Source organism: Salvelinus fontinalis, chromosome 5 (assembly GCF_029448725.1).
Source record: "Salvelinus fontinalis isolate EN_2023a chromosome 5, ASM2944872v1, whole genome shotgun sequence".
NCBI lineage: Eukaryota > Metazoa > Chordata > Actinopteri > Salmoniformes > Salmonidae > Salvelinus > Salvelinus fontinalis.
This window is the reverse complement of record NC_074669.1, coordinates 13,562,302-13,589,689: the sequence shown is the minus strand read 5'-3', so window position 1 is coordinate 13,589,689 and position 27,388 is coordinate 13,562,302. Positions and strand designations below refer to the sequence as shown.

Here is a 27,388-nt window from a genome sequence, read left to right as displayed (position 1 = left end):
GGGAATTTGTACTAGGATTAAATGTCAGGAATTTTGAAAAACTGAGTTTAAATGTATTTGGCTAAGGTGTATGTAAACTTCCGACTTCAACTGTACCTGTAGTTCAAACACATTAAGTAAACTAATGCATTTATAGGGTTGTCAAATGCATTGAAATATGCTCAAACCACACATTTATAATTTAGTAAGTTAAGTTGTCTCACAGGCTTTGAGATAATGGGATATAAATACTTTGGGAGATCATACTCTCTTTTTTAGCTGAAGATCAAAGAGGTGCACAGAAGACTCAAACAATTGGGAAAAATCAAATTACATTTATTATTGATGCAGTCGTTTCTTTTGATAAGCAAATCTGTTATTCTTTCAGTCTAAAGAAACTTTACAATATAAAGAAACATACAAAGGACATCTTTATTACCTACACAAGACACCTAAGTCCCTAAGACAAGATCTGAACTATCCTACCATGAAATACAAAGCAAACCCAAGAGACAGACTGCTTCATATAGAATACTGCCAAGTCGTCAGAAAGGACAATGAACGATACAGGATAATATTTTTTTCCTTCCTCTTCGATCCCCCCCCCCCCCCCCCCCCCCAAATCTTTCTAATGTTACATTATTATATATCACAATATAAGTACAGAGATGGCCAACAATTGTATTACACAGAGGACTGAGAGAGGATCAGTGAGCATCAATCTTTACAACGCTATTTCATCAGGAGTAATAGCAAGGACACAGTTTTCCCCCGTAAGTATTACTTTTATCTAGTCTTTAAATTTAAAATTAGGTTCCTTTAGTATTTTTTCCTTTTAAAAGTTTGTCTTAAATTGATAAAAATCCTTCATATTAAAAACTGTAATATGTGGTCGCATGTTAACGAGACGATGGCCTTTGAGTAGGCAATAACCATTCTTAGAACTAATTTGAGATTATTTCCATTGGCAACAGGGGTCAAGGACAGAGTGAGGAGGCTATAGTTCCAAGAATAAACTGTATCAATGACATCAGACATCCCCTTCACCTCTCTCTGTCCTTACAGCTAAATTAATTGTAGATTGTTTTCACATTTCCTACATGTATACTGACCAGAAACAATAGTGTTTAGGGTGCAGTTACTGCATGTTCACATGTTCAAGTAAATGTACATACATATTTAATTTTTACCACAATTTTGTTTTAGCCAACTTAAATCAAATGTCAAGCACATCGTCTCTTTATTATGAAAACATGGACAGTTCACTTATAATTTACTTTAAGCTGTATTCATTGGTAGTGACTGACATATCAAAACATGTCAATGATATCAAAATGCATTATACAGTATTTACAAAAAGGAAATTAAAGGAAAGGAGGGCTCAAGAGTGAGGATGGGGCTGTAGGGGGCGGGTGCGGGACAGAGGGCTGTGTGCCAGTCAGTCTGCTAGAGGAACACTGGAGCGAGTCATTCCTCAAGACAACCTACCCAGAAGACGGACCTGTTTAGCTCTGAATCTGTTTAGCTCCGAATCCAAGCTACTCCATACCGGATCTGCCAACACTATAGCAAGGTCACTGGCAAAAGACCAATCACAGACAGAGGCCAGAATGATTTTAAATAAGAACAAAAATATGTAACTTGTTGATAAATTACTTTTTTTCAAAAAAGCACAGCACGTCTCCGCTAGAGAGACGAACCCCTTGGATTAATAACCATTTCATATGAAAGTTTGAGGAACAGCCTTAGGCAAAGTATTTCCTTAGGTGTGCAGATTCTATGGGCTTTAAAAAAATAATCATCTTAAATACACTTCATAGAAATTCAAACAATATCAAAAAAATAAACTAGAATAAAAGAAATAGTTTGACTCACAATTCAGTCCAACCAGGAAGAATTGTCTAATTTCTCAAAGTATGTATTTGAGGTGAGCAGGTAGACTAAAAGGTACTCTATGTTCTGTAGAGCACTCCTAATTTGTAGCTGGATAGTGAAGCCCCACCGTGTAGTCACTCCAGTCATTTCACACTCCCATCACCAGTGGTGCTACAGCCACCCCAAACACAGGATCTAACAGCCCATGGATAGGCCTAGACCCACTGAGGGAACTGGTGGATGGGAGCTCTGTGGTGTTAAGGCATCAGCATGCTTCAGTTCGGCTGGCACCTAGTGGAACTCGGCTAGCCAAACCGAACGAGTGTGATCTCATACTATATAACAAAAATACCTTTGCAGCAATAGTAAGGTTTGTCCATTTTGAGACGCTGTAGCCAGTATTCACTTCCTCAAAATAGTAAGAATTCATCTTAGATAACTCAAAAAATCTGTCAATAAGTTTTATGTTTTTGCCGACGAGATCTTAGTCGTGCAATTTTACATCTAACTAAGATGTTTGGTGCACTATTTCTCTATTTTTTTTAATTTTTTTTACAAAATGTCATAATATATGCACAAACTCAATCGAACTGTTTCAGCTGGGAAGCATGCGGACGCCTTTTGCCCCTCGCTAAACTATGGTTGCATGTGAGAGGGGTCAGACACCGGATCATAAGGATCTGTGAGGTCAACCCTAACTGGAAGGAAGCAGCTAGAGGTTTGTACACCAAAGACAACATGGAAACCAGTAGCAAGGGGCCTGTTTCACGGGATCAGATCAGTAAAATAACATTGAGCCTTGAGTTTGTATGCAGGGTAACAGTGAAATCAATGGAGAAGGAACCACTTTCAGGATTCTCAAGTTGTATATCAAAACAACAAATAAACAAGCACAATACAAGCTCAATATGTTGTATTTACAGGCAAGAGCAAAGCCATAGAAGAGCATAGAGGGTCTAAAAACCCTTTCTCTTTACTGAATAGGAAGGACACTGGTCGCAAGACAGAAACATTATTGTTCCAAGCCACCTGAACTGAAAGTAGAATTAGGAGCAACTGTCCAAATTACATTCGATCAGTCCCTCCTTGCACAGTAACAAGCCTGTAGAAATACATATATTATGACATTACATTTTGGGAGGGGTGCGTGTGACCAGACATGTAGATTGACAGACCAAAAGATAAAAACGTTTCTGAGATCGCCACCATTTTCATATTCAGACGTTTTGGGGAACTCCCATGCTAATAACATGGATGGATGGATGGATGGATGGATGGATGGGAGTTTTAGGAAGGATAATTCTTAGATAAGAGCGATTTCAAACAGCTATCCTTGTATTCCTATCACACCCTGCTTGAGTGTTTACATTTTTCTACCATTATTTTTTGGTAGTAAAAGACATTGGCCACAAATTCTGCGAAGAACAGAAGACAGAGGTATGCGTAGGTGGTTGAGACAAATAAAACAAACAAGAAACATCCAATACCTAAAATCATGTAAACAGAAGTGTCATTGTGCATTTTTTGAGTGTGTGCTCATTCTGTTGTTGATGTTGTTGAGATACAATGTGCCATTAACAGGAAATCAAAACTACAACATTATAGCAATATCAATTATGAAAATTATAACAATAATATTATTAATAAAATACAAACATGTCATGAAAACTGTTCTTGCCCTAATATATCACCAGTTCAGCTTTTCATTTCAACAAAAGGACACAGGAATTGAATGAGGGTGAGCTTTGAACCTCTCACTCAACTGCTGCATGCAAAAACAACATTTCGATAGAATAAGAATAAAATGATTGAGTAGAGTGGAGCCACCAGCCTTGATGCTGAAAGGCCTGTTGCTGAGGGGAGTTCCTGCAGACAGCCAGACAGACAGAGTCCCTCATTCTCACTGTCCTGGGCCTGTGAGGAAGCCAGGCAGGCAGGAAGAATCACTGAGTTGGTTCTTCCTGTGGCTCTGAGACTGTTTCCTGCCCTGAACCCCCACTTTGCAAACACTGGGATGGGTGGCCTTGATGGGAATCCTGCGATCCAGTGACATCCCAGGGGGCTGCGAAACACAGCATGCCATCCAGGGGGGAGGAGGAGGGAGAGTAGGGGGAGGGAGAAGGGAGGAGAGGAGAGGGCAACGCAAGATGCAGCGGGGTGGGAGGGAAAGGGGGAGAGATAAAAAAGAAATAAAATAAAATAAAAAATAAAATCACACACTCATCGTCATGTTGGGTGAATACTGCAAAGAGAGAAGAAGGGAAGGGGGGAAATAGATGAGCCAATGCTAGATTACAGTGTTATATGATGCTACAAAATTCAAGATGCAAGCAATGAGAAACTCCACTCAATGTAATTATGATTCTGTCAATGTATAAGTTTGTTATCATGCATAACAAGTTTATATAAGACAGCCAGGTAAGAATTATACATATTTTCTATGTTGACATTATAAAACAAATCTAATTTCGACAAAGTAAGGTAAAGCCTGAAGGGAAAGTGTTTAGGATAAAGGAATCAAGTCAGCAGTGAGATGAGAATTTCGTCACAGAAGCACGCTTCCTGATGGTTGCGGGTTAGTGAAGAGAAGGACTGTAGTGCTGTAAAGTACTCACACTTTCACTTTGGAATGGGTTTAAAAAGTTCCCTGCCATCTCCCCATCATCCCGCGGAGTTCCCGGAGGGTTGTTCATGACTGCCATGTTGTTGGGAGAATTCTACACCAAGAAGTAAGAAATCAAAATTTAGGCTTGCCATTTCTAGTGACTGGATGTTTCATTATAAAGTGCCATTATTTAATGAATGCCTGCTTTGGGTCCAAACCAAGTCATCAGTATTAGAACTGCCTTCGATAAACTTTAGCTGATGGGTCTGCATTGAAATGAATGCAAGTTTATCTGGTGTGGAGTCTTTAAAGTCTCACCTTTGGCAACCCATCCATGTCACCAGAGCCTGAAAACAACAAGAGAGAGACATTGACATGAGAGAAAAGCTCATCAATATAAAGCTATGATCAACTGCTCCTCTGGCAGGGGATCACAGGTCATATGCTTTAATTAAGCTATTTGTTTCAAATACAGATGAGACCCAACTTCATTGGCTTCATGTCTCACCTTCCTACAGAATCAATGTGCCTGCTTGCTGCCCATATAATTATGAAAGAAACGATCCTTCTAGTGTCCACAAGGGGGTACAGTCACACTAGGAAAGCGCTACTTCTCAAGGAACTCAGCTACCGGATTTCAACAATTCAAGCCGGATGACCACATTACTATTGTACAGTAATTCTAAATTACTGCCTAATATTTATATAAAAGTTTCAGAAATGTAAATGTTCATGTTTGTCAGAATGATTGAATAAATTCCAGGTAACAGTTTTACGTGCTGCTGACAGATGAGAAGAATATCAACATATTGATCAGCTGATAGCTGCTATTAAAACTCACCTAGCGATCCGTTCATATGGTGTGGCTCCATGCTTCCCATTCCACCCATTGGGCCATCAGGGCCCGGCCCCATTGTGAACTGTAAAAAAAAAAAAAAAAAAAAAAAAAAAACCCACAAAAAACAGAGTTACAACTTAATGATGTTTGTCATTATCATCTCAAATTGCATAATCATTGCCACTCTCATTTGAAAACAGGAACCCCATGAAAAACAAAGAGCCTACTTACATTAGGCCTGTTACCACCAGGGCCAATAGGATTCATCATTGTGTAGATGTTTTCACTGGAATTTGTGGAGTCTGGTGAAAAGGAAACAACAGTTAGTCCAGCCTACAGTATATTTAGGGCTCCCAAGTGGCGCAGCCGTCTAAGGCACTGCATCTCAGTGCTCGAGGCATCACTACAGACATCCTGGTTAGATCACAACCGGCCGTGATTGCGAGTCACATAGGGTGGCGCACAATTGGCCCAGCGTCGTCCGGGTTTGGCCAGTAATAGCCGTCATTGTAAATAAGAATTTGTTCTTAACTGACTTGCCTAGTTAAATACAGGTTAAATAAAAATAACAAAATAATCATATTTGAGCAGAACTACACAGTACTGTATTGCCTTCTCCCACATGAATGGACAGCCTTGAGATTGAACACTACAAAACCACCAAAACATCACAATGATTCACACCTAAACATGCCGGTTATAATTAATCTACCCAATGTCTAATGTCTCACACTTTTCAAATCTCATGTTCCCATGAACTTGGGGTTAAATCCTGATGACTACAGAGCCAGTGGGAAGTAAACAGGACCAGCACATCATGCTGCTCTCATTGTGTTTCCATCCTGAATAGAATATGAGAATTGAAGTGACCTTGATCCGACATTGTAGTGTGGTCAGAGTAGGAGATAGATGAACATAAAAAAATAAAGGAATAGCAAAATTGTGAAAGAGAGAGGGAAAAAGAGGGAGAGCAAGGGGGAGCCAGCGAAAAAGAGGGCAAGAGAACGGGAGAAGAGAAAAATAAACAGAAAGAGGTAAGGAGTGTGGGATTTGTCGCCTGGTTCTGGTCATGGATGTAGTATGTGCAGCCGTGACTGGGTGTATGTGTGTGTGGGGAAGGGGGGGGGGTCTTGGCGACTGCAGTGGAAAGACATGTGAGAAGGTGCTGTGCACATGTTGCCCAGGCAACACATCACAATAGAGGTGTATGTAAATAATAAATAGTGGACACAAAAAGAAACCTCTCCACATCCCAACAAAAACAGCACATCCACAGGATGTTTGTCCAGAGCGGTGTGTTCTGACAGTACTGTCAACAGGAACATCAGACTGATGCAGCATCGGTGAGAACAACAGATGATCGCAGTTTGGTAGTCTGCCAATTTATACACGTCCAGTATGTAGCTATCCACATAACAAGCTAAGATTACTTAAGATAAAAATCATTAGGTTAACAAAGTCACCAAGTGTGACTGACAGCAGAATGGTGAATGAAACAACCAGCTTAAATAGATTGAGGAGTGATATGGAGACATAAGTGATACGTACCTCCTGGGCTAGGCATGATGGGAGTTCCTGGTGGGCCTCCGCCCCCTGGAGGACCCTGGGAGAAAGATGAGAGGAGAGAGAGATTTAGAGGAAAGATATTTCCAAAACATCTAGACATACAGTGCCTTCAGAATATATTTACACCCTTCAACTTTTTCCAAATTTTATGGGGTTACAAGGTGAGATTAAAATTAATTTAATTGTGATTTTTTTGTCAATGATCTACACAAAATACAAATATTTATGAAAAATAAAACACTATTATATGTTGATTATTTAAGTATTAAAACCCCTTGAGTCAATACATATTAGAATCACCTTTGACAGTGATTACAGCAGTGAGTCTTACTGGGTACGTCTCTGAACTTTGCACACCTGGATTAGAAAATAATTGCATTCTTCTTTAAAAAAATATTTAAGCTCTGTCAAGTTGGTTGTTGAGCATTGCTAGACAGGCATTTTCAAGTCTTGCCATAGATTTTCAAGCTGATTTAAGTCAAAACTGCAACTAGGCCACTCAGGAACAGTCAATATTGTCTTGGTAAGCAACTCCAGTGTATATTTGGCCTTGTGTTTTAGGTTATTGTCCTGCTGAAAGGTGAATTTATAAGCTCTATTCAGTTTATTTTTATCCTAAAAAACTCCTAACCCTAGTCCTTGTCGATGACAAGCATACCCAAAACATGATGCTGCCACCACCATGCTTGAAAATATGAAGAGTGGTACTCAGTGATGTGTTGTGTTGGATATGCTCCAAACATTACCGTTTGCATTCAGGACATAAAGTTACTTTCTTTGTCACATTTTTGGCAGTTTTACTTTACTGCCTTATTGCAAACAGGATGCATGTTTTGGAATATTTTTATTCTGTACAGGCTTCCTTCTTTTCACCCTATCATTTAGCTTAGTATTGTGGAGTAACTACAATGTTGTTGATCCATCCTCATTTTTCTCCTATCACAGCCAACTGAACTCTGAGCGGTTTCTTTCCTCTCTGGCAACTGAGTTAGGAAGGACACCTGTATTTTTGTAGTGACTGGGTGTATTGATACACCATTCAAAGTATAACTAATAACTTCTCCATGCTCAAAGGGATATTCAATGTCATTTCTTTACCCATCTACCAATAGGCACCATTCTTTGCGAGGCATTGGAAAACCGTCCTGGTCTTTGGTTGAATCCGTGTTTGAAATTCACTGCTGGACTGAGGGACCTTACAGATAATTGTATATGTGGGGTACAGAAATTAGGTACAGTAGTCCTTCAAAAATCATGTTAAACATTATTATTGCACACAGTGTGAGTCCATGCAGCTTATTATGTGACTTGTTAAACACATACTTACTCCTGAACTTATTTAGGATTGCCATAACAAAGGGGTACATTTCTGCTTTCATTTTCTATGAAAAACATAATCCCACATTGACATCATGGGGTATTGTGTGAAGCCAGTGACACACAATCTCAATTGAAATCGGTTTTAAATTCAGGCTGTAACACAACAAAATGTGGAAAAAGTCAAGGGCTGTGAAAACATTCTCAACGCACTGTATACAGTAGCATGCCAGTCAGATGTCAGCTATGGCTAACAATACTAACCAGTGTTTTGGCTTGAGACTTACCACATAGTTGCCCGGAGATGATGAGGAATAGGCTATCTACAGAAAGAGAATAGAAAGGGGAAACAATCAGTAGACTCATGACTTTCACAACAAAGAAACGTCTCTAAAATCAATGAGGCATTGGAGTGAGTGAGACGGTGAGTGAGAATCACTTACTGAGTTTGCGTTGGGATTGGGCCAGGGACCTCGACCTCCAGGACCCCTGAGACAGAGAGAGGGGAGGAAAAGAGGCTGTGTGAGAGAGGCTCACTGCGGAACAAATTAGAGCTTGTATTTGCTCAAATTGTTATTTGTCAAATATTCTTACATCCTATCAGTGCTATTAATAGCAAATCCAATCGTACTTCAGATATTTGGACAAAAAATATCATGGTAAGTAGATGGAGGTGATTAAATGCCTTTGGAGAATGACTGTGCTCACATGTTCATCCCTGGCATTCCTGGCCCCATCGAGTTGGGAGGAGGCCTCATTCCACCACCATAGTTCTACACAGAGAGAGGAACACACCGCATCAACCCTTGGTACTAGTGAGGACAATACATGCCAGGGATCACATTCTCAGTTGTTGTGTTTAAGACAGATGCCCGTTTTTTAATGACTTGATCCTGATCAGAAATGTGCGTATATAATCATAACAGGGGCATGTGTGTCAAAATATGTGGAGTGTGTGTGTGTGTGTGTGTGTGTGTGTGTGTGTGTGTGTGTGTGTGTGTGTGTGTGTGTGTGTGTGTGTGTGTGTGTGTGTGTGTGTGTGTGTGTGTGTGTGTGTGTGTGTGTGTGTGTGTGTGTGTGTGTGTGTAGAAAAGGCCCATGGAGTTGGTGGAATAATCCTTTAATTCATGGCCACTTACTCAGCTGGGCCAGAGCGCTTTAATTAGGTCAGGTGGCAATGACCGACAGATCTCATCCACATAAAAGGAGGAAAACGGCATCGCCTGATCTCGCTGCTTTCTCTTCCTTAACTCCGTCTGCTCCAGAAGTTCTGTGCGTCCATGAATCCACGTAAGTCCACCGACTCTGTTACCTTTCATCTGAACTATCTGTTGCGAGTGGGAGAGTGGGCTATCAGTTATTGTTTATAGTTGTTATCGCGGAGCGCGGCTAGGAGTGCACGCTTCAAACATATTGTGTAATGTGAATTGTAAATGATCATACGGATCCTCATAGGCCAATTATGCAATCGATATGTTTAATATGTAATTAAATTAATTCCATGTACACATGAAGACCAATTGAAAGGATGAAATGAGAAATGTCATTGTTTGCTAACTGATCGACTTTGATATCAACTAAAGGAGATTATAGATTGAATGACCATTCACTGTTTGTATTTATTTCATGATTTATGTGAAATAGTTAAGAGCCTAAATGACTCACAGGTGATTACTATTGACTTCTTAATTAACTGGATTCATGAATTCCCTAATTATGTTAATAATGAATGATTGTTATGATTTGATCTTTGTGATTATGAATTTGATTGGATACGTGTTATTTTGTTTCCTTTGTTATGCAGCACAGACTACTCAGTAAATATACCACTTTATGGTTAAAGGAATTCCTGCCTCAGTCTCATCCATTCTTCTGTCACCTGACACGTGACCACCTGTCCACCTTCACTGTCAGTCATCCTACCTGTCCAGCTACCCACATAGATTCCACTAATCTTTCAGTGTGTGTGTGTGTTGTGATGGCTGCACAGTGGGGGCTTGGCAGGACAGTAGCGTGGAGCAGGACACAGAGTAGCTCCATTCAGAGGTAGAGTTTTGTTCAGCAGATGATTACACTGGTCGAGCAGATGTCGCACAAGCTGCTGAATTGTTGTCTGCCAAAGTTACACAATAGCTGGGAGGGGCAGGGAGAGGCAGGGAGAAGGGGAGGGAGAAGGGCAGAAGGGCAGAGAGAATGGTAGGGAGGGGCAGGGAGAGGCAGGGAGAAGGGCAGGCAGAAGGGCAGGGAGAAGGGCAGGGAGGGGCATGGAGAAGGGCAGGGAGGGGCATGAAGAAGGTGAGGGAGAAGGGCAGAGAGAAGGGGAGGGAGGGGCATGGAGAAGGTGAAGGAGAAGGGCAGGGAGAAGGGCAGAGAGAAGGGCAGGGAGAAGGGCAGGGAGAAGGGCAGGGAGAAGGGCAGGGAGAAGGGCAGGGAGAAGGGCAGCGGGGCACATGACGCTCAAACTGACTTGGTGATTGGAAACTAGACTGTGGATTTATACTTAATTAACAAGGAGAGGGGTGCTACTTGAGGGGTACGATGTCGGGCTCGCTTTGAGACAAAGCAAAATAGCTGGGGGGAAAAAAGTAGCAAGAGCGATTCAGGTATTCCAAAACAACCACAGGTGCTCTTGGAGGGGAATAGTACTAGAAAAGCTTAAGGAGAAATTATAACCACAAATAAATGCTAAATGGCTAAAGAAATCCAAGCACTAGAAGAACCAGGCAAGCACCTGGTTATCTTAAGGATTATGTGGTCGAGATTTCGACATCAAAGGGCAAGCCCACTAGAGCTCAAGGTGATGATGGATCAACTGTACGTTTCAGCCATCAACCATCTCCTCTGAGCCAAGCACCGGAAACTGCGTTGGAGCAGGCAAGTGGTCTACAGGAAGAACCCATGGAGGTGACTCCCACAGCACAGGTCAACCAGCTTCCTGAGGCAGGCTCCGCTCACTCCTTAACTAAAGGGAAATCGTCGAGGCACTCTAGACGGAGTGGGAGTTCGACCAGTGGATACCCCTTTGGAAGTGGCCATGGCAGCCGCCATTCACTAGCCCTCAGCAATTCACAGACCGCTGTCCTACAAGAGAGGATGAAACTATTAGCTTTGGAGGAAATTGAGCGTCAGATTGAGGAGGAACGACAGGCTGATGAACGATGTCATCTATTGGATGTGCAGGCCCGTAGTGCTCTACAGGAACGGGAATTCATTGCCAAGGACCTGGCACAACAGCGACGGCACCGTCAAGCCAGAAGGGAATTGGAGGAGGCACGGATGGTCTCATCCTTCCTGGAGAGGAACGAACAGGGAGTTGACCTGACCACCCCTCCACATGGACCTGACCTGTCTGCCTTTCTTTCCCAATCTGCTCCTCTGGTACAGCATGGCACACAGTCCCCGGAGGCTCCGGGGTCAACAGCCAACACGGAGCACGGGGGACAGGCCGCTCCACCAACGTCCTCTAGGCCAGTGACAGAAGTTAGCATTCCTCCATGTGGACAAAGCATCACTCCTTCGCCTTTCCGCCAATTACCAACCACGGCAAATCGTTCCTCTCGTCCAGGGCCAGGCCAGTCCTCAAACATCAGGTGGAAGGGCTCTCACCCAATTCCGTCTGCCACCAATGGAGGGTCTGGGACAGTAGGGGACCGGCCCAATGAGGTCACAGTGGGCTCATCAGAAGTCCCGGGTTCATCTTTCACGCAACCAGAAGAGGGAGCCAATATTATGAAACTTCTAGTAGCCTCAGCCTATGGAATTCCCAGACCCAAACTGCCATACTTTGAGAGCGGAAAGGAGAGTGAATTTGTCCTTTTGGAAATGGCATTGGAGAGCCTACTGGGTATTCACAGTCATCTCTCAGAACGCTACAAATACCAAGTACTAATGGATCATTTGCGGTTTCCTAGTGCATACAGGCTGGCCCAATCTTTTATGCACTCCGCAACACCATACACTGCAGCTCTCCAGGCCCTGAAGGCGAGATATGGTGAGCCACGCCAGTTAGTCCAGAATGAACTAAACAACATCCTGAACACGTCTCCAATTAAAATGGGAGACCATGCTGCCTTCCAAGAGTTCTCCCTGGCTGTCCAATCCCTGACCTCAATGCTCCAATCTGTTGAAGGAGAAGATGGGAACGAGCTGAAATGTGGCTCCCACGTGGACAGGCTTCTTAGCAAGCTTCCAGTGTACCTCAGAGACAGTTTCATTGAACATTGTTTGAACAGGGGCATCCTGAAAGAGGGCTCGAGAAGCACCTATGCACTCAGAGACCTGGCCGCATGGTTGGAGGTGAAGGCAAAGGCGAAGAGTATCGCTCACCAGGCCACAATCTCAGCCATAGCCACCGGGGGAAGGAAGGAGTTTGAACGCCAGGGGGGACAGAAAAGACCAAATCCCACTACCATGTACTTAAATAGTGAAGCTGGGGAGGAACCCGGGAAGACCCCTCTCAAGAGCAAGAACATCAAATTCCAGCCTTACTGCCCATATTGCAATAGTAAGGGACACTTCCTTGGCTCATGCCCCAGGGTAAAAAAGCTCACCCAAACTCAATTGAAGGCCTGGATCACTTCAGGCGAGCGATGCTACAAGTGTGCCCGTAGCCATAAGGCGGAGACCTGCACATTGAGGAAACCCTGCAATCGCTGTAAGGAAATCCATCTCACAGTGTTGCATGATGTAATTCCCCAAGCACAGAAGGAGCAGAGTATGCTCATGGTAGGAGCTGCAAAGGAGCTGTACCTCGACCAGCAGAACCGGTCTCCAAGGGTCATGTTGAAAGTGGTCAAGGTCACTCTGCAAAGTGAAGGGAGAAGCATTGATACATTCGCCGTTCTAGATGATGGGTCAGAAAGAACGATCATTCTCACGGCGGCCACCCGTCAGCTAAACCTGGAGGGGACTCCCGAGACCCTTAACCTCAGAACGGTGCGACATGATGTTATCCAAATGAAAGGCTCTGCTGTGACCTTTAGCATTTCACCTTCAGGAAACCGGGACGTGGCCTATAATATCACCCATGCCTTCACGGCAGATGGCTTGAATCTTGCGGAGCACTCCTGCCCGGTAAGTGTTCTCCAGAAACAATATCCTCATCTACGAGGATTACCTCTTCCTAACTTGGCCAGAGTAGCGCCACTTATCCTGATTGGGTCAGACCACCCACATCTCGTCACCCCGACTGAGCCTATACGAGCTGGACCAGAAGGAGGGCCCATTGCTGTCCATACAGCCTTGGGTTGGGCTGTGCAAGGTCCAGTCCATCTACTTCTCTCCACCCAAGCTGTACAGTCACAGCAAGTCCTCTTCACCAGAAGCAATCCAGCTCCATCCCTCTGTGCGGCCACTGACCTCCTTCGGAATGTAGAGATGCTCTGGAAGATGGACACCTTCTCCAACCGGAAGCTACAGGAGGTCACCCGCTCGAAACATGACTCCTATGCATTAGACCTCCTGGAGAAGCGCACCACTACCACTGAACTGGATGGCGTTCAGAGGTATGCAACCCCACTGCTACGGGTGCCCAACCATCCTCTTCTGGCAACCACAACACGGGCTGTACTCCCACTACTGCGTGGAACGGAGCGACGCCTGGTGAAGAATCCTGAGCTTGCTGAAGTTCATAACCGGGAGATTCAGAACCTTGTGAAGGCAGGCTATGTCACAAAAGTGACCGCTCATGAAGAGGGAAACCCACTCAGCGAATCCTGGTATCTCCCTCACCATGTTATCCAGCAACACGGTGGGAAGTACAGACTTGTCTTCAACTGTTCATTCCAAGCTGCTGGTCAAAGCCTGAATGACTGTCTACTCCCGGGACCAACCTTAGGTCCTTCCTTGCTCGGTGTCCTTCTCCGGTTCCGGCTGCACTCTACAGCCATCAGTGGAGACATCAAAGCCATGTTTCATCAGATTCGTCTCCTGCCTTCCGACACCACACTGCTCCGGTTCATATGGCGAGATATGGAACGAGACGCAGAGCCCACCATCTATGAATGGCAAGTACTCCCATTTGGCACCACCTGCAGTCCTTGCTGTGCCATATACGCTCTGCAGAGACACGCACGGGAGCACCCAGACAGTGACCCAGAAGTATGGGATTCAGTGGAAAATGCCTTCTATGTGGATAACTGCTTACAGAGCATCCCATCCACGGCTGAAGCGAAAGCACTCCTCGATAAAGTACGGAATCTCCTGTCCAAAGGGGGATTTGAGGTCCGACAGTGGGCGAGTAACAGAGCGGAGGTTATCCAGCACCTCCCACCACAAGCTAGGTCAAGTAGCAGTGAACTCTGGCTATCGCAGTCTGGTGCTAACCCACAAGAGCCCACTCTAGGACTGAGATGGAGCTGCATACCGGATACCCTTGGGTACAAGCACCGCTCAGCCCTGAGTACCGAAACCCCCACTCTGCGCACCATCTATCGGACACTGGCCAGTCAATACGATCCCTTTGGGTATATCCTGCCATACACAACCCGGGCCAAAGTCTTAGTCCAGGACCTGTGGCAGACCAAGAGGGACTGGGATGAACCGATCCATCCGGCTGACCTAGTGGAACGATGGTTCTGTTGGGAAACAGAGTTATCGGAGCTTTCTGGAGTCCAAATGCCAAGATGTTATGTACCACCCTGTGCTGACCAAGTGGGATCATGCCTGGAATTGCATGTGTTCTGTGACGCTTCGGAGCGAGCTTATGGGGCGGTTTCCTATCTAAGAGTGGAAGATAAGGCAGGACACACCCATGTCTCTTTTGTCATGGCCAGGTCCAGGGTCGCACCCAAGAAGCAGTTGTCAATGCCTAGGCTGGAACTCAGTGCTGCCCTTTCCGGAGCCCAGTTGGCCTCTACCTTGCGAGCCGAGCTCACCTTGCCAATCCAGAGGGTCATCTACTGGAGTGATTCGACCACTGTATTGACCTGGCTCACATCGGAGTCCTGCAGGTATAAGGTGTTTGTCGGAACTCGCGTTGCGGAAATCCAAGACCTGACAGAAGTCCAGGACTGGAGGTATGTTGATAGCATAAACAATCCTGCTGATGACGTTACTCGCGGTAAAACCCTTAAGGAACTGGCTAAACCCCATCGCTGGAGCTTGGGACCACCATTCTTGTCCCAACCAGAGAACGAGTGGCCGAAAGCCCCCAGGCGTGCGGCTCCTCCGCAACCAATTGAAACTCATGAGTTAAGGAAGTCCGCCCAATGTTACAGAATCTCTACGGAACCAACAACAGCTCTCCCTGACCTAGCACAATCCCAAACACTGCCGGATCTGATCGCCGCCATAAACCAGACCTCAGATGGGGTGGCTTCTATACCCACCTCCCTCGCGGCAGAGACATTACTCCTCCAGCATGCACAAGCAGTTAGCTTCCCTGAGGAGCTAAAAGCTCTGAAAGCTGGTAGGGAAGTTGCTAAGGAGAGCCGTCTTCTCTCTCTCGCCCCAGAATATGATCAAATCCTTGGAGTGATCAGAGTCGGAGGGAGGCTGCGCCGAGCAGAAGTTTTGGACCCCGACGCTATCCACCCAATTATCCTTGACTCCAGACACCCTCTTACCAGGCTCCTCATCAAGAGTTATGATGAAAAGCTTCTCCACCCAGGGCCAGAGAGGGTCTATGGGGAGATGAGGCGGAAGTACTGGATACTTGGAGGACAAGGAGCCATTCGTAAGCACCAATACGCCTGCGTAGAATGTCAGAGATGGCGGGCTGGAGCCACTGTGCCCAAATGGCATTTACCCCCTGCTCGCTTGCGCCTTCTCAAACCACCCTTCTGGTCAACCGGAGTAGATTGCTTTGGCCCCTTGACGATCAAGCTAGGTCGTCGAGTGGAAAAGCGCTGGGGCATTCTATTCAAGTGTTTGACGACTAGGTGTGTCCACCTGGACCTACTGGAGAGTTTGGATACTGAAGCCTTCCTCATGGCCCTACGGCGGTTTATCTCCCGACGGGGGAAACCCTACGAGATCCTGGCTGACAGAGGCACAAACTTCAAGGCAGGAGAAGCCAGGTTGGAGGAAGCCTTCCAAGCCATGGAACCCAGCCTTCAGGATCAGCTGATGGACCAACAAATCTTATTCAAATTTAACCCTCCAGGAGCTCCTCATTTTGGAGGAACATGGGAGCGAGAGATCAAATCTGTAAAGACGGCCTTACGTGTCGTCCTGGGGGACCAAACTGTCACTGAAACTGTCTTGCGGACCGTCCTGATAGAGGTGGAAGGGATATTGAACTCCAAACCCTTGGGATATCTCTCTGCAGATATCGCTGACCCCGATCCGGTTACACCGAATATGCTCTTGATGGGACGCCGGGATGCGTCACTTCCTCAAGCCATGTATGCTGATACCAACCTCGTTGGCAGACGCCGGTGGCAACACAGCCAGATCTTGGCTGACCATTTCTGGGCCCGATTCATTCGGGATTACCTACCAAGCCTACAGCACAGAGGGAAATGGCGGAGGGAAATGGCCAGCCTGGAAACTGGCCAAGTAGTAATGGTGGTGGACCCTCAGCTGCCTCGAGCCTCCTGGCCGGTGGGACGTATCACTAAGACCATGCCTGGGATCGATGGTCGCGTTAGATCAGTAGAGATCCAGGTAAAGAACCGAACATATATTAGGCCAGTTGCTCGACTAATTCCTCTCCCTGAGATGACGGAGGACGGGGAGCAATGAGCCTTTCTGAGGAGTGTGGAATTTAACAAATTTCCAGGGTGGCTGTAGAAAAGGCCCATGGAGTTGGTGGAATAATCCTTTAATTCATGGCCACTTACTCAGCTGGGCCAGAGCGCTTTAAATAGGTCAGGTGGCAATGACCGACAGATCTCATCCACATAAAAGGAGGAAAACGGCATCGCCTGATCTCGCTGCTTTCTCTTCCTTAACTCCGTCTGCTCCAGAAGTTCTGTGCGTCCATGAATCCACGTAAGTCCACCGACTCTGTTACCTTTCATCTGAACTATCTGTTGCGAGTGGGAGAGTGGGCTATCAGTTATTGTTTATAGTTGTTATCGCGGAGCGCGGCTAGGAGTGCACGCTTCAAACATATTGTGTAATGTGAATTGTAAATGATCATACGGATCCTCATAGGCCAATTATGCAATCGATATGTTTAATATGTAATTAAATTAATTCCATGTACACATGAAGACCAATTGAAAGGATGAAATGAGAAATGTCATTGTTTGCTAACTGATCGACTTTGATATCAACTAAAGGAGATTATAGATTGAATGACCATTCACTGTTTGTATTTATTTCATGATTTATGTGAAATAGTTAAGAGCCTAAATGACTCACAGGTGATTACTATTGACTTCTTAATTAACTGGATTCATGAATTCCCTAATTATGTTAATAATGAATGATTGTTATGATTTGATCTTTGTGATTATGAATTTGATTGGATACGTGTTATTTTGTTTCCTTTGTTATGCAGCACAGACTACTCAGTAAATATACCACTTTATGGTTAAAGGAATTCCTGCCTCAGTCTCATCCATTCTTCTGTCACCTGACACGTGACCACCTGTCCACCTTCACTGTCAGTCATCCTACCTGTCCAGCTACCCACATAGATTCCACTAATCTTTCAGTGTGTGTGTGTGTTGTGATGGCTGCACAGTGGGGGCTTGGCAGGACAGTAGCGTGGAGCAGGACACAGAGTAGCTCCATTCAGAGGTAGAGTTTTGTTCAGCAGATGATTACACTGGTCGAGCAGATGTCGCACAAGCTGCTGAATTGTTGTCTGCCAAAGTTACACAATAGCTGGGAGGGGCAGGGAGAGGCAGGGAGAAGGGGAGGGAGAAGGGCAGAAGGGCAGAGAGAATGGTAGGGAGGGGCAGGGAGAGGCGCAGGCAGAAGGGCAGGGAGAAGGGCAGGGAGGGGCAGGGAGAAGGTGAGGGAGAAGGGCAGGGAGAAGGGGAGGGAGGGGCATGGAGAAGGTGAGGGAGAAGGGCAGGGAGAAGGGCAGGGAGAAGGGCAGGGAGAAGGGCAGGGAGAAGGGCAGAGAGAAGGGCAGAGAGAAGGGCAGGGAGAAGGGCAGGGAGAAGGGCAGGGAGAAGGGCAGGGAGAAGGGCAGGGAGAAGGGCAGCGGGGCACATGACGCTCAAACTGACTTGGTGATTGGAAACTAGACTGTGGATTTATACTTAATTAACAAGGAGAGGGGTGCTACTTGAGGGGTACGATGTCGGGCTCACTTTGAGACAAAGCAAAATAGCTGGGGGGAAAAAAGTAGCAAGAGCGATTCAGGTATTCCAAAACAACCACAGGTGCTCTTGGAGGGGAATAGTACTAGAAAAGCTTAAGGAGAAATTATAACCACAAATAAATGCTAAATGGCTAAAGAAATCCAAGTCCAGGCACTTGTGTGAGTTTACAAGTTAAAAAGCCTTTAAAGTGTGGGCTACTTCATTATTAAAATACACCAACGTGTTTTCGGCCTTCATCAAGGTGTCTGGACCTGGATTTTGTTATGACACTTAGCAATTACACTACATGACCAAAAGTATGTGGACAGCTGCTCGACAAACATCTCATTCCAAAATAATTTGAGTTGGTCCACTCTTTAATGCTATAACTGCCTCCTCCTCTTCTGAGAAGGCTTTCCACTAGATGTTGGAACATTGATGCAGGGACTTGCTTCCATTCAGTCACAAGAGCATTAGTTAGGTCGGGCACTGATGTTGGGCGATTAGGCCTGGCTCACAGTTCCAATTCATCCCAAAGGTGTTGAGGTCAGGGCTCTGTGCACGCCAGTCAAATTCTTCCACACCGATCTTGACAAACCATTTCTGTATGGACCTTGATTTGTGAATGGGGGCATTGTCATGCTGAGACAGGAAAGGACCTTCCCCAAACTGTTGCACAAAGTTGGAAGCACAGAATCGTCTAGAATGTCACAGCACGCTGGTGCGTTAAGATTTCCCTTCACTGGAATGAAGGGGCCTGGCCCAAACCATGAAAAACAGCCGCGGACCATTATTCCTCCTCCACCAAACTTTACAGTTGGCACTATGCATTCGGGCAGGTAGCGTTCTCTTGGCATCCGCCAAACCCAAATTCGTCCATCGGACTGCCAGATGGTGAAGCGTGATTCATCACTCCAAAGAAGGCGTTTCCACTGCTCTAGTCTAATGGCGGCAAGCTTACACCACTCCAGCCAATGCTTGGAATTGCGCATGGTGATCTTAGGCTGTGTGCGGCTGCTCGGCCATGGAAACCCATTTCATGAAGCTCCGGGACAAAGTTATTGTGCTGACATTATTTCGAGAGGCATTTTGGAAAATGGTAGTGAGTGTTGCAACCTTAGACAGGTGATTTTTACGCACTACGCGCTTCAGCACTCGGCAGTCCCGTTTTTTTAGACCCACCCCTTCACGGCTGAGCCTTTCTTGCTCCTAAACGTTTCCACTTCACAATAACAGCACTTACAGTTGACCTGGGCAGCTCTAGCAGGGCAGGAATTTGACAAACGGATTTGTTGGAAAAGTGGCATCCTATGACTATGACACGTTGAAAGTCACTGAGCTCTTCAGTAAGGCCATTCTACTGCAAATATTTGTCTAGGGAGATTTCATGTAAAAATAGTGTATTTGTGGTAATACATGTTTCATTGAGTTTTTCCAAATAGAAATACTGTAGGTTGAGACAGACATTAGTGAATGAGTAGCGATGAAAGCAACCTTGTGTGTTCAGTGTGTTATGCTGTAAATGGACATGGGGATCATGGATAGAGGGGTGGAGCAGCAGAGTTTGGGGGAGTGATGGTGTCTGTCTGTACCTGTGGGCCCATGCCACCCATCCCTCTGGGGGGATTCATTCGCATCGGGCCGCCCATGTTTGGATGTCCTGGAGGAGGGATGATCGAGAGGAAGTCCGTCAGCATTGGACAATTTCAGACCAAATACATTCTACAAGCACATATCCCTAAAGCTGCAATATGAGTTATAGATCTGTCGTTTTCATTGAAAGCAAGTCTAAGAAGCAGTAGATCTGTTCTATGTGTCCAATTTCTATGCTTCCCGTTCTTAAGTTCCGTTTTTGCGTCTTTTACTTTCGGTTTTGTACACCAGCTTCAAACAGCTGAAAATAAAACATTTGTGGTTATTGAAAAAATATCTTACAGTGATTTAGATGGTTTTGCTTGTTTTGTCACAGAAACTATTGGAATTTTTGCAACCAGGAAATGGCGGAGTGATTTCTGCATATTGCACCTTTAAATGGATACTGTGGGATTCTGGAAATTAACCCCTTTTTGGGGGTAGGCAAAAAACTACCTTTATACTTCCATACATTTTATCTTCAGACGAGTCCTGTGACACTTGGAGAACCCATTGTGATCGTGAGAATCTCCCCTTTCCACAGTGGGGTCACATTAGTTTGTAGCCTAAACGCAACTAACAGAAGTTGGCACATCGACGGTACCGACGTCAGACGAGTCCCCTGACACTTGGGGGGGCCGTAGAGCAAAACTGAGAACACCATCGTGAGAGTCTCCTCTTTCCATAGAGTGGTAATGGTTTCTAGGTCAAACTGTTCAGACACTACAGACGTTTTCGTAAGAAGACCGATTTTTGGATGCCTCATGGTCTGACAAACACCACTCTAGCTCTGTTGCCTTTTATAGCTCTGCCACCTTGTTTTGTCATTTAGATTGATGCAGTGGTGCGTCAATCGACTCTAGGGGGTTAAGGTGTTTTTCTACCCAGAGGCAAATGAATATGCAGTACATACCCCTTTCTATCACGAAAGCAATGATGTCCGATGTTAAGAAAAACAGTGTTCGTTGTGGCAGTTTCACCAAGTACTGATTCCAGCTTTAAGCTAATAGATATTACATGTTACAAAATGAATAGAAGTGTGAGGTGTTTACCCTGTGGTCTGGTGGGGTCCAGGCTGTTTGGCAGGAGAGGCTGTGACCCTGGGACTCCCACAGGGGGCTGAGAGACAAAGGGTAAGAGAGAGAGGAACATTAGCACAGAGCATTCAACTCCCTGAAAATGTACTACTCACATGTAAAACACATATTTCTAGTAGAGGTCACCTTTTGGGGGGGGGGGGTACTTTACCTGATTTGGCATGCGGAGTGAGGGGCGAGGTCCACCTGGGTACCTTGGAGACATGAAAGGCTGTGGGGAGGAGGACAGGTGTCAACGTTAGTCTTATCCATCATGTTGCTGTATGACTTTCCGCTGTCAGCAGGGGGAACCATTGTGCTGGAGAAAATGAGCTTTGTTTGCATTCTACACAAGGCAAAGGTTGTGTCTGAACAATAGTCTGAACAACAGTCTGAACAACAGTCCTCAGATGCTGAAGACTAATAGAACAGAATAGAACAGGGGAAATAAAGAGGGAAGCTAAAGAGAGAGGGGGAAGAGATGGAGCGAGAGAAAGGTGGAGTAGAGGATGGGCGTGGGTGATGTCAGCATGTTGAATGAGGGAACAGTAGAGGATGGGCGTGGGTGATGTCAGCATGTTGAATGAGGGAACAGTAGAGGATGGGCGTGGGTGATGTCAGCATGTTGAATGAGGGAACAGTAGAGGATGGGCGTGGGTGATGTCAGCATGTTGAATGAGGGAACAGTAGAGGATGGGCGTGGGTGATGTCAGCATGTTGAATGAGGGAACAGTAGAGGATGGGCGTGGGTGATGTCAGCATGTTGAATGAGGGAACAGCAGAGGATGGGCGTGGGTGATGTCAGCATGTTGAATGAGGGAACAGTAGAGGATGGGCGTGGGTGATGTCAGCATGTTGAATGAGGGAACAGTAGAGGATGGGCGTGGGTGATGTCAGCATGTTGAATGAGGGAACAGTAGAGGATGAGGGATGAGGATGGGAGGGTGTGTGCAGGAGGGTAGTGGAAGAATGCACACCTATATCGGTTTTTACACCCGCACACACCCCCACACACACAAACATAACTGACTGTATTGATAAATTGTCCAACAAAGCTACCAGACAACATTTTGACAGTGTGATACAACCACAGAAAATATCTCAGTGTATCTAAAGGCGTCAACATGCTTCAGTTCGGCTGGCGCCTAGCCGAGTTGTGCTCGCATGCTCCTTTAAAAAGACCTTCGCTTGAAGATCAAGAAAAAAGCAGCAATAGTACTGTTTGTCCATTTTAAGACACCGTAGCCTCTATACCCTTCCACAAAATAGTCTGACTTAATCTAAGATAATTCAAGAAATCTGTCATTCATTTTGACGTTTTTGCCAAGGAGATCTTAGTCGCTCAATTTTACATCTAAATAAGGTGTTTGGTTCAATATATCTCAAGTGAAAAAATATGCAGCAGTACAAGTCGTTGCTGAATGACAACAGGCACTTCATTCAAGAATTCCTACTGTTGAACAATGGCCGATAAGGGGGCGTAGACTTTGGCTACTGACTTCAGCTTGCCTCAAGAAAAAATCCAAGACGTCACAAAATGTTGTCATAATATATGCACGAACTGTTCCGAACTGTTTAGGCTGAGAAGTATGCGGACGCCTTAACAAAAAAAAAGTTTTATCAAAAAAATATCATGGGAAAACTAAATTTAATTTATCAAGGGAAAACAAAATATAATAATCATTAAGAGCGCAACTAACCAGTGTTATTGACAATGACATAACACACAAATTATCATGCTATGAGAGATGTGTACAGTCAGGCGAAACATGACGCCATGACAACACGGAAACAGGCTTTCAGAGCCAAATAAACGCAAGGTACTAGTTGGTCCAAGTGAGACGAGGCCAGCTGGAGGACAGGTTAAGTAATGACCAGGCCCTGGAGGGAAAGAATGCCATTTCCCCTTCACCCTCTATCTCTCTCCCTCTATCCCTTCCCCTTCTCCCTCTATCTAGCTGTCCTTAATTCTCTCTCCCCCCTCTCCCCTCTCTCTCCCCCTCTCTGTCCCCCTCTGCTTTTGTCTAAGCCAAGTTGTGGTGAGTTTGTATGCGAGCGCTCCACAGTGCAATAATAATGGGATATTAATGGGATATTGATGGGATATGGGATAGTGAGTGCCGGGGTCAGGGAGAGGAGAGAGCATGCCTGCTCTGCTCACCCTGGCCAGATGCACCTCCACTCCTCCTCTATTCTCTACAGCTGGGCCAACACAGCTGAATTATTTATCCGATCTACAGCGTCATGGCCACTGTCTGTCCACAACTAGAGAGCAGGGCTGTTTGTATGGACATATGTTTTGGGGGGTGGGAGGTGGGTAGGGAGTGTGGGTGAGAGACAAAAAGAGACATATAAGGTGTGAGTGAGTGCAAAAGAGGAAGAGACCGAGGGAGACAGAAGCCTCTCAGTGTGAAGTGGACAGGCAGAGAGGAAGAGACGGAGGGAGACAGAAGCCTCTCAGTGTGAAGTGGACAGGCAGAGAGGAAGAGACGGAGGGAGACAGAAGCCTCTCAGTGTGAAGTGGACAGGCAGAGAGGAAGAGACAAGGGAGACAGAGGCCTCGCCGTGTGAGTGGACAGGCAGAGAGGAAGAGACCGAGGGAGACAGAGGCCTCTCAGTGTGAGTGGACAAGCAGAGAGGAAGAGACCAAGGGAGACAGAGGCCTCTCAGTGTGAAGTGGACAGGCAGAGAGGAAGAGACCAAGGGAGACAGAGGCCTCTCAGTGTGAAGTGGACAGGCAGAGAGGAAGAGACCAAGGGAGACAGAGGCCTCTCAGTGTGAAGTGGACAGGCAGAGAGGAAGAGACCAAGGGAGACAGAGGCCTCTCAGTGTGAAGTGGACAGGCAGAGGTAGGGAGTGAGATGTGAAAGAGGGAGTGCCTGCCTATGCAGCAAGAGGTGAGAGAGAGGGGGCAAAGCGTGTGTGAGAGAGAAGGGTGTGTGTGAGTGTATCTTACCTGGCCATGAGGTCCCATCATGGGGTTGTTGGGGTTGTGTGGGGGTGGCTGTGCGTGGGGTGACGGCTGGGAGCCGGGAGGTCCCTTTAAGAGAGAAAAAAGAGGGAGATGGGTGACACAGTGAGACTCGGAGGGCCTTAAATATAATTAATATAATTAATCTCTTAGCAACACAGTCATACTTAAGTAATTCCCAACTGACAGTGTAGAAAAGGAAATCTTACCACATACAGTAACTATGTACGTAAATACATTACATAAAACATCTAACCTCATAAATATTTATACCTAGATAACCCATTAAGAAACCACCTCCAAGCCAGGACCTGTTCTCACTTGAACACACAGTATGTAAACCCAGTCATACAGTGGAGACCACACACGTTCACAGTCATGTGTTGTTTTATCAGCCAGTCTTTCAAAGCCTCCATGACGCCTGAAGTTCTCAGGTAACCATGCAGTAGCAGCAGACCCCCCCCCCCCCCACACACACACACACACACCACGTGCACACCAGTCACGCATGCATACACACCCTACTGCACTGCTGAAGCCTTCAGGTAATGTAGCAGACTGGCAATCCCCTAATCCTGCCATTTCAAATCTGCAACACCAGACACACACCTGTATGAGCACTAACCACACACACACACACACACACACACACACACACACACACACACACACACACACACACACACACACACACACACACACACACACACACACACACACACACACACACACACACACACACACACCTATTTCAACTGAATGTCTGCCCACGGGAGCAGAGAGACACTGATCTGTCTAACACACTACACATGTCTGCACCTGACCAGGAGACAATCCTTCTATTTAACACATCTCACTAGAAGATCCAACCTGTCTGATGAAACCTAATTCCTACTAAATCAAACAAACTATCTTCAGTTCCGACAGACCAAGCAGCAGCAGACACCAGCAGTATCTCCCCTTCTCCTGCTCAACCACCCTGAGAAGCCCTGGCACTGGGGAGAATGGTGGTGCGCTGACAGAGGGGAGAGCAGTGAAACCAAATGTACAAAAATTGAGCTTGAGGAGAATGAAAAGAAATAAAACGTCAACTCTAATGCATTCAACTACTTTTTAACAGTACAACAATGCTTCAGCCATAGGAGGCAAGCAGCAAGTCAACCAATGGTGACTTAGAGGTGTACAGTGTTAGAGGTATATGTACCCACTAAGTCACCATCGTCCTCATCGGCCACCTCATGTACAGGCCTCTCCATGTGAGTGCCATGTTGATAAGGCACATAGCTGTGGACTTATGAGGAGCTCTTGTGATTAAGTGTTTCCAGCGAGAGTTTAACATTAGGTTTTTACAAGTGTGTGTTGTGTATAAAACCCACTTATAGCAGCCTAATGCTTTCATTTACAATTCTAACCTAGAGAAGAGAAAAATATGACATTTTTTAACAGTAACAAATATGACTGCAGCCATAGAGTTCTGGATCTGAGTAAGTGTTATGAAAAAGACAGATGTTATAAGTCATGATAGTAGACTAGGTGAAAAATCTGTCGATATACCGTTAAACAAGACAATTAATCCTAACTGCACCTGTAAGTCGCTCTAGATAAGAGTGTCTGCTAAATGACTAAAATGTCAAATGTAAATGGTAGCATTGCGGCAATGACTGAGCATAGGGCCGAGGTAGCTAGCAGCTTTTGGGGTGGTGGTTAACACCAGCTGCACTACCTGGCCTCTCAGCAGTTTAAAGTGGAGGTCTGGCGCTGTAGCGGTGGACTGTGTGTGGGTGTCTGTACGAGCGCGTCTGTACGAGGGAAGAAGGGGGTGGGGGGGTGGGGGTTAAATGAAGCAATTAATAAAATCCTTTTCTACACAGCTAAGGAGATACCACCTTGGCAGCGTACCACAAACACATCAACAAACCTACCCAACGTTCTCCCAGACTCACCCTCCCCAGATCTGCTTTAGGAACAACACAACAACTCTGCTGCTTTCCCTGAAGAGGCAGTAACTGAACACAGATTGGATGGCACAGATTGCAATACTGAGCCAGTCATGTGTATGCATATACAGTACTTCTCCATCACCAATAGAGGGCAGTGCAGATCTACCATAGACAGGCCCGAACACAAAAGGCAAACTGAAACACAACAAACAAAGCCTGGTTGAACAACAGCACAATGCATACTCATTGTCATTCCTTTCTACATTCCAGCAGCAGTGCTACAGGCTCATGGTATGGCATGGCAACATGTCAGCTCAGTGGGGAAAGACTGCCATGAGGGTTTGCTCCTCGAGGAGACTGAAGTATAGTGTGCTGATTTAGCGTGTTACTTTAGCGTGTTACTATGGTATGGTCACTGCCGTGTATCTATGATTCCGGCGAACAGTGATCAGGAATGTCAGTCTTCGTTTCAGTGGCAGACCTGGAATAGGCTCTGCAATGGTTGAACATAAACTAGAAACCTGAATCAACAGCTCAAGAGTCTTCGTCATTAGAATCCAAACCAGGTTAAGTTGAACCACTCGTACGATATGCTACTGCCAGACTAGGCTACAGACAGACAGTTGACAGCGTGAACAACAGACTGGGACTGGAGAGAGAGAAATAGTTGGCCCAGGAATGCCAATACTCCCTCTCCAGTGGTCCTATTCACATATCACTTCTACCAGGCATTCTCAAACTTTAACCCATAGGATCCAGTCTAACATTCTACCATAGAGACAAGGACATGTTCAATCACAATGGGTAGTTCATCAACCCAACAGAGTTCAGATCAAATCATATAAAATATTATTAAAATCACATGCTTCGTAAACAACAGGTGTAGACTAACAGTGAAATGCTTACTGGATGGCAGGGAACTCGACCCCAGTGATGTACTGGGCCGTACGCACTACTCTCTGTAGCGCCTTGCAGTCGGATGCCGAACAGTAGCCATACCAAGTTGTGAAGCAACCAGTCAAGATGCTCTTAATGGTGCAGCTGTATAACATTTTGAGGATCGGAGGGCCCATGCCAAATCTTTGCATCCTCCGGAGGGGGAAGAGGCGTTGTCATGCCCTCTTCACGACTGTCTTGTGTGTGTGTGGACCATAATAGATCCAGAGTGATATGGACACAAAAGCTCTCAACCCGTTCCACTACAGCCCTGTTGATGTGAATGGCGGCGTGCTCGGCCCTCCGTTTCCTGTTGTCCACGATCAGCTCCTAGTCATGTGTGAACAGGGAGTACAGCAGGGGACTAAGCATGCACCTCTGAGGGGCCCCCGTGTTGAGGGAAAGGTACCTAGTCAGTTGTACAACTGAATGCATTCAACCGAAATGTGTC

At 45.7% G+C, this 27,388-nt stretch overlaps 1 protein-coding gene and 2 long non-coding RNA genes across 4 annotated transcripts in view; 2 read left to right on the top strand and 1 right to left on the bottom strand.

Annotated features, from left to right (window-relative positions):
- Nucleotides 1-1,202: 1,202 nt before the first annotated feature.
- The window catches only part of LOC129855155 (single-stranded DNA-binding protein 3-like), a 150,842-nt gene continuing 124,656 nt past the window's right edge, over nucleotides 1,203-27,388 (bottom strand). The window contains exons 6-18 of one of the 2 annotated variants that reach the window (XM_055922529.1): nucleotides 24,047-24,130; nucleotides 21,263-21,322; nucleotides 21,067-21,133; nucleotides 19,975-20,042; nucleotides 8,889-8,953; nucleotides 8,624-8,669; nucleotides 8,468-8,503; nucleotides 6,846-6,900; nucleotides 5,529-5,599; nucleotides 5,301-5,379; nucleotides 4,778-4,806; nucleotides 4,470-4,571; nucleotides 1,203-3,916 (exon numbers count right to left, since the gene is read on the bottom strand). In XM_055922529.1, coding sequence (XP_055778504.1) covers nucleotides 3,755-3,916; nucleotides 4,470-4,571; nucleotides 4,778-4,806; nucleotides 5,301-5,379; nucleotides 5,529-5,599; nucleotides 6,846-6,900; nucleotides 8,468-8,503; nucleotides 8,624-8,669; nucleotides 8,889-8,953; nucleotides 19,975-20,042; nucleotides 21,067-21,133; nucleotides 21,263-21,322; nucleotides 24,047-24,130 — 924 coding nt within the window. In that variant the 3' untranslated portion in view covers nucleotides 1,203-3,754. Of the gene's footprint in view, nucleotides 4,097-4,469; nucleotides 4,572-4,777; nucleotides 4,807-5,300; nucleotides 5,380-5,528; nucleotides 5,600-6,845; nucleotides 6,901-8,467; nucleotides 8,504-8,623; nucleotides 8,670-8,888; nucleotides 8,954-19,974; nucleotides 20,043-21,066; nucleotides 21,134-21,262; nucleotides 21,323-24,046; nucleotides 24,131-27,388 lie in introns of both variants that reach the window. The other variant, XM_055922530.1, reaches the window with a different exon arrangement.
- On the top strand, nucleotides 9,272-10,026 carry LOC129855157 (uncharacterized). The gene is made up of 2 exons (XR_008759428.1): nucleotides 9,272-9,470; nucleotides 9,985-10,026. It is a non-coding gene; the product is annotated as an uncharacterized LOC129855157 (long non-coding RNA).
- Nucleotides 16,572-17,670, top strand: LOC129855156 (uncharacterized). The gene is made up of 2 exons (XR_008759427.1): nucleotides 16,572-17,114; nucleotides 17,629-17,670. It is a non-coding gene; the product is annotated as an uncharacterized LOC129855156 (long non-coding RNA).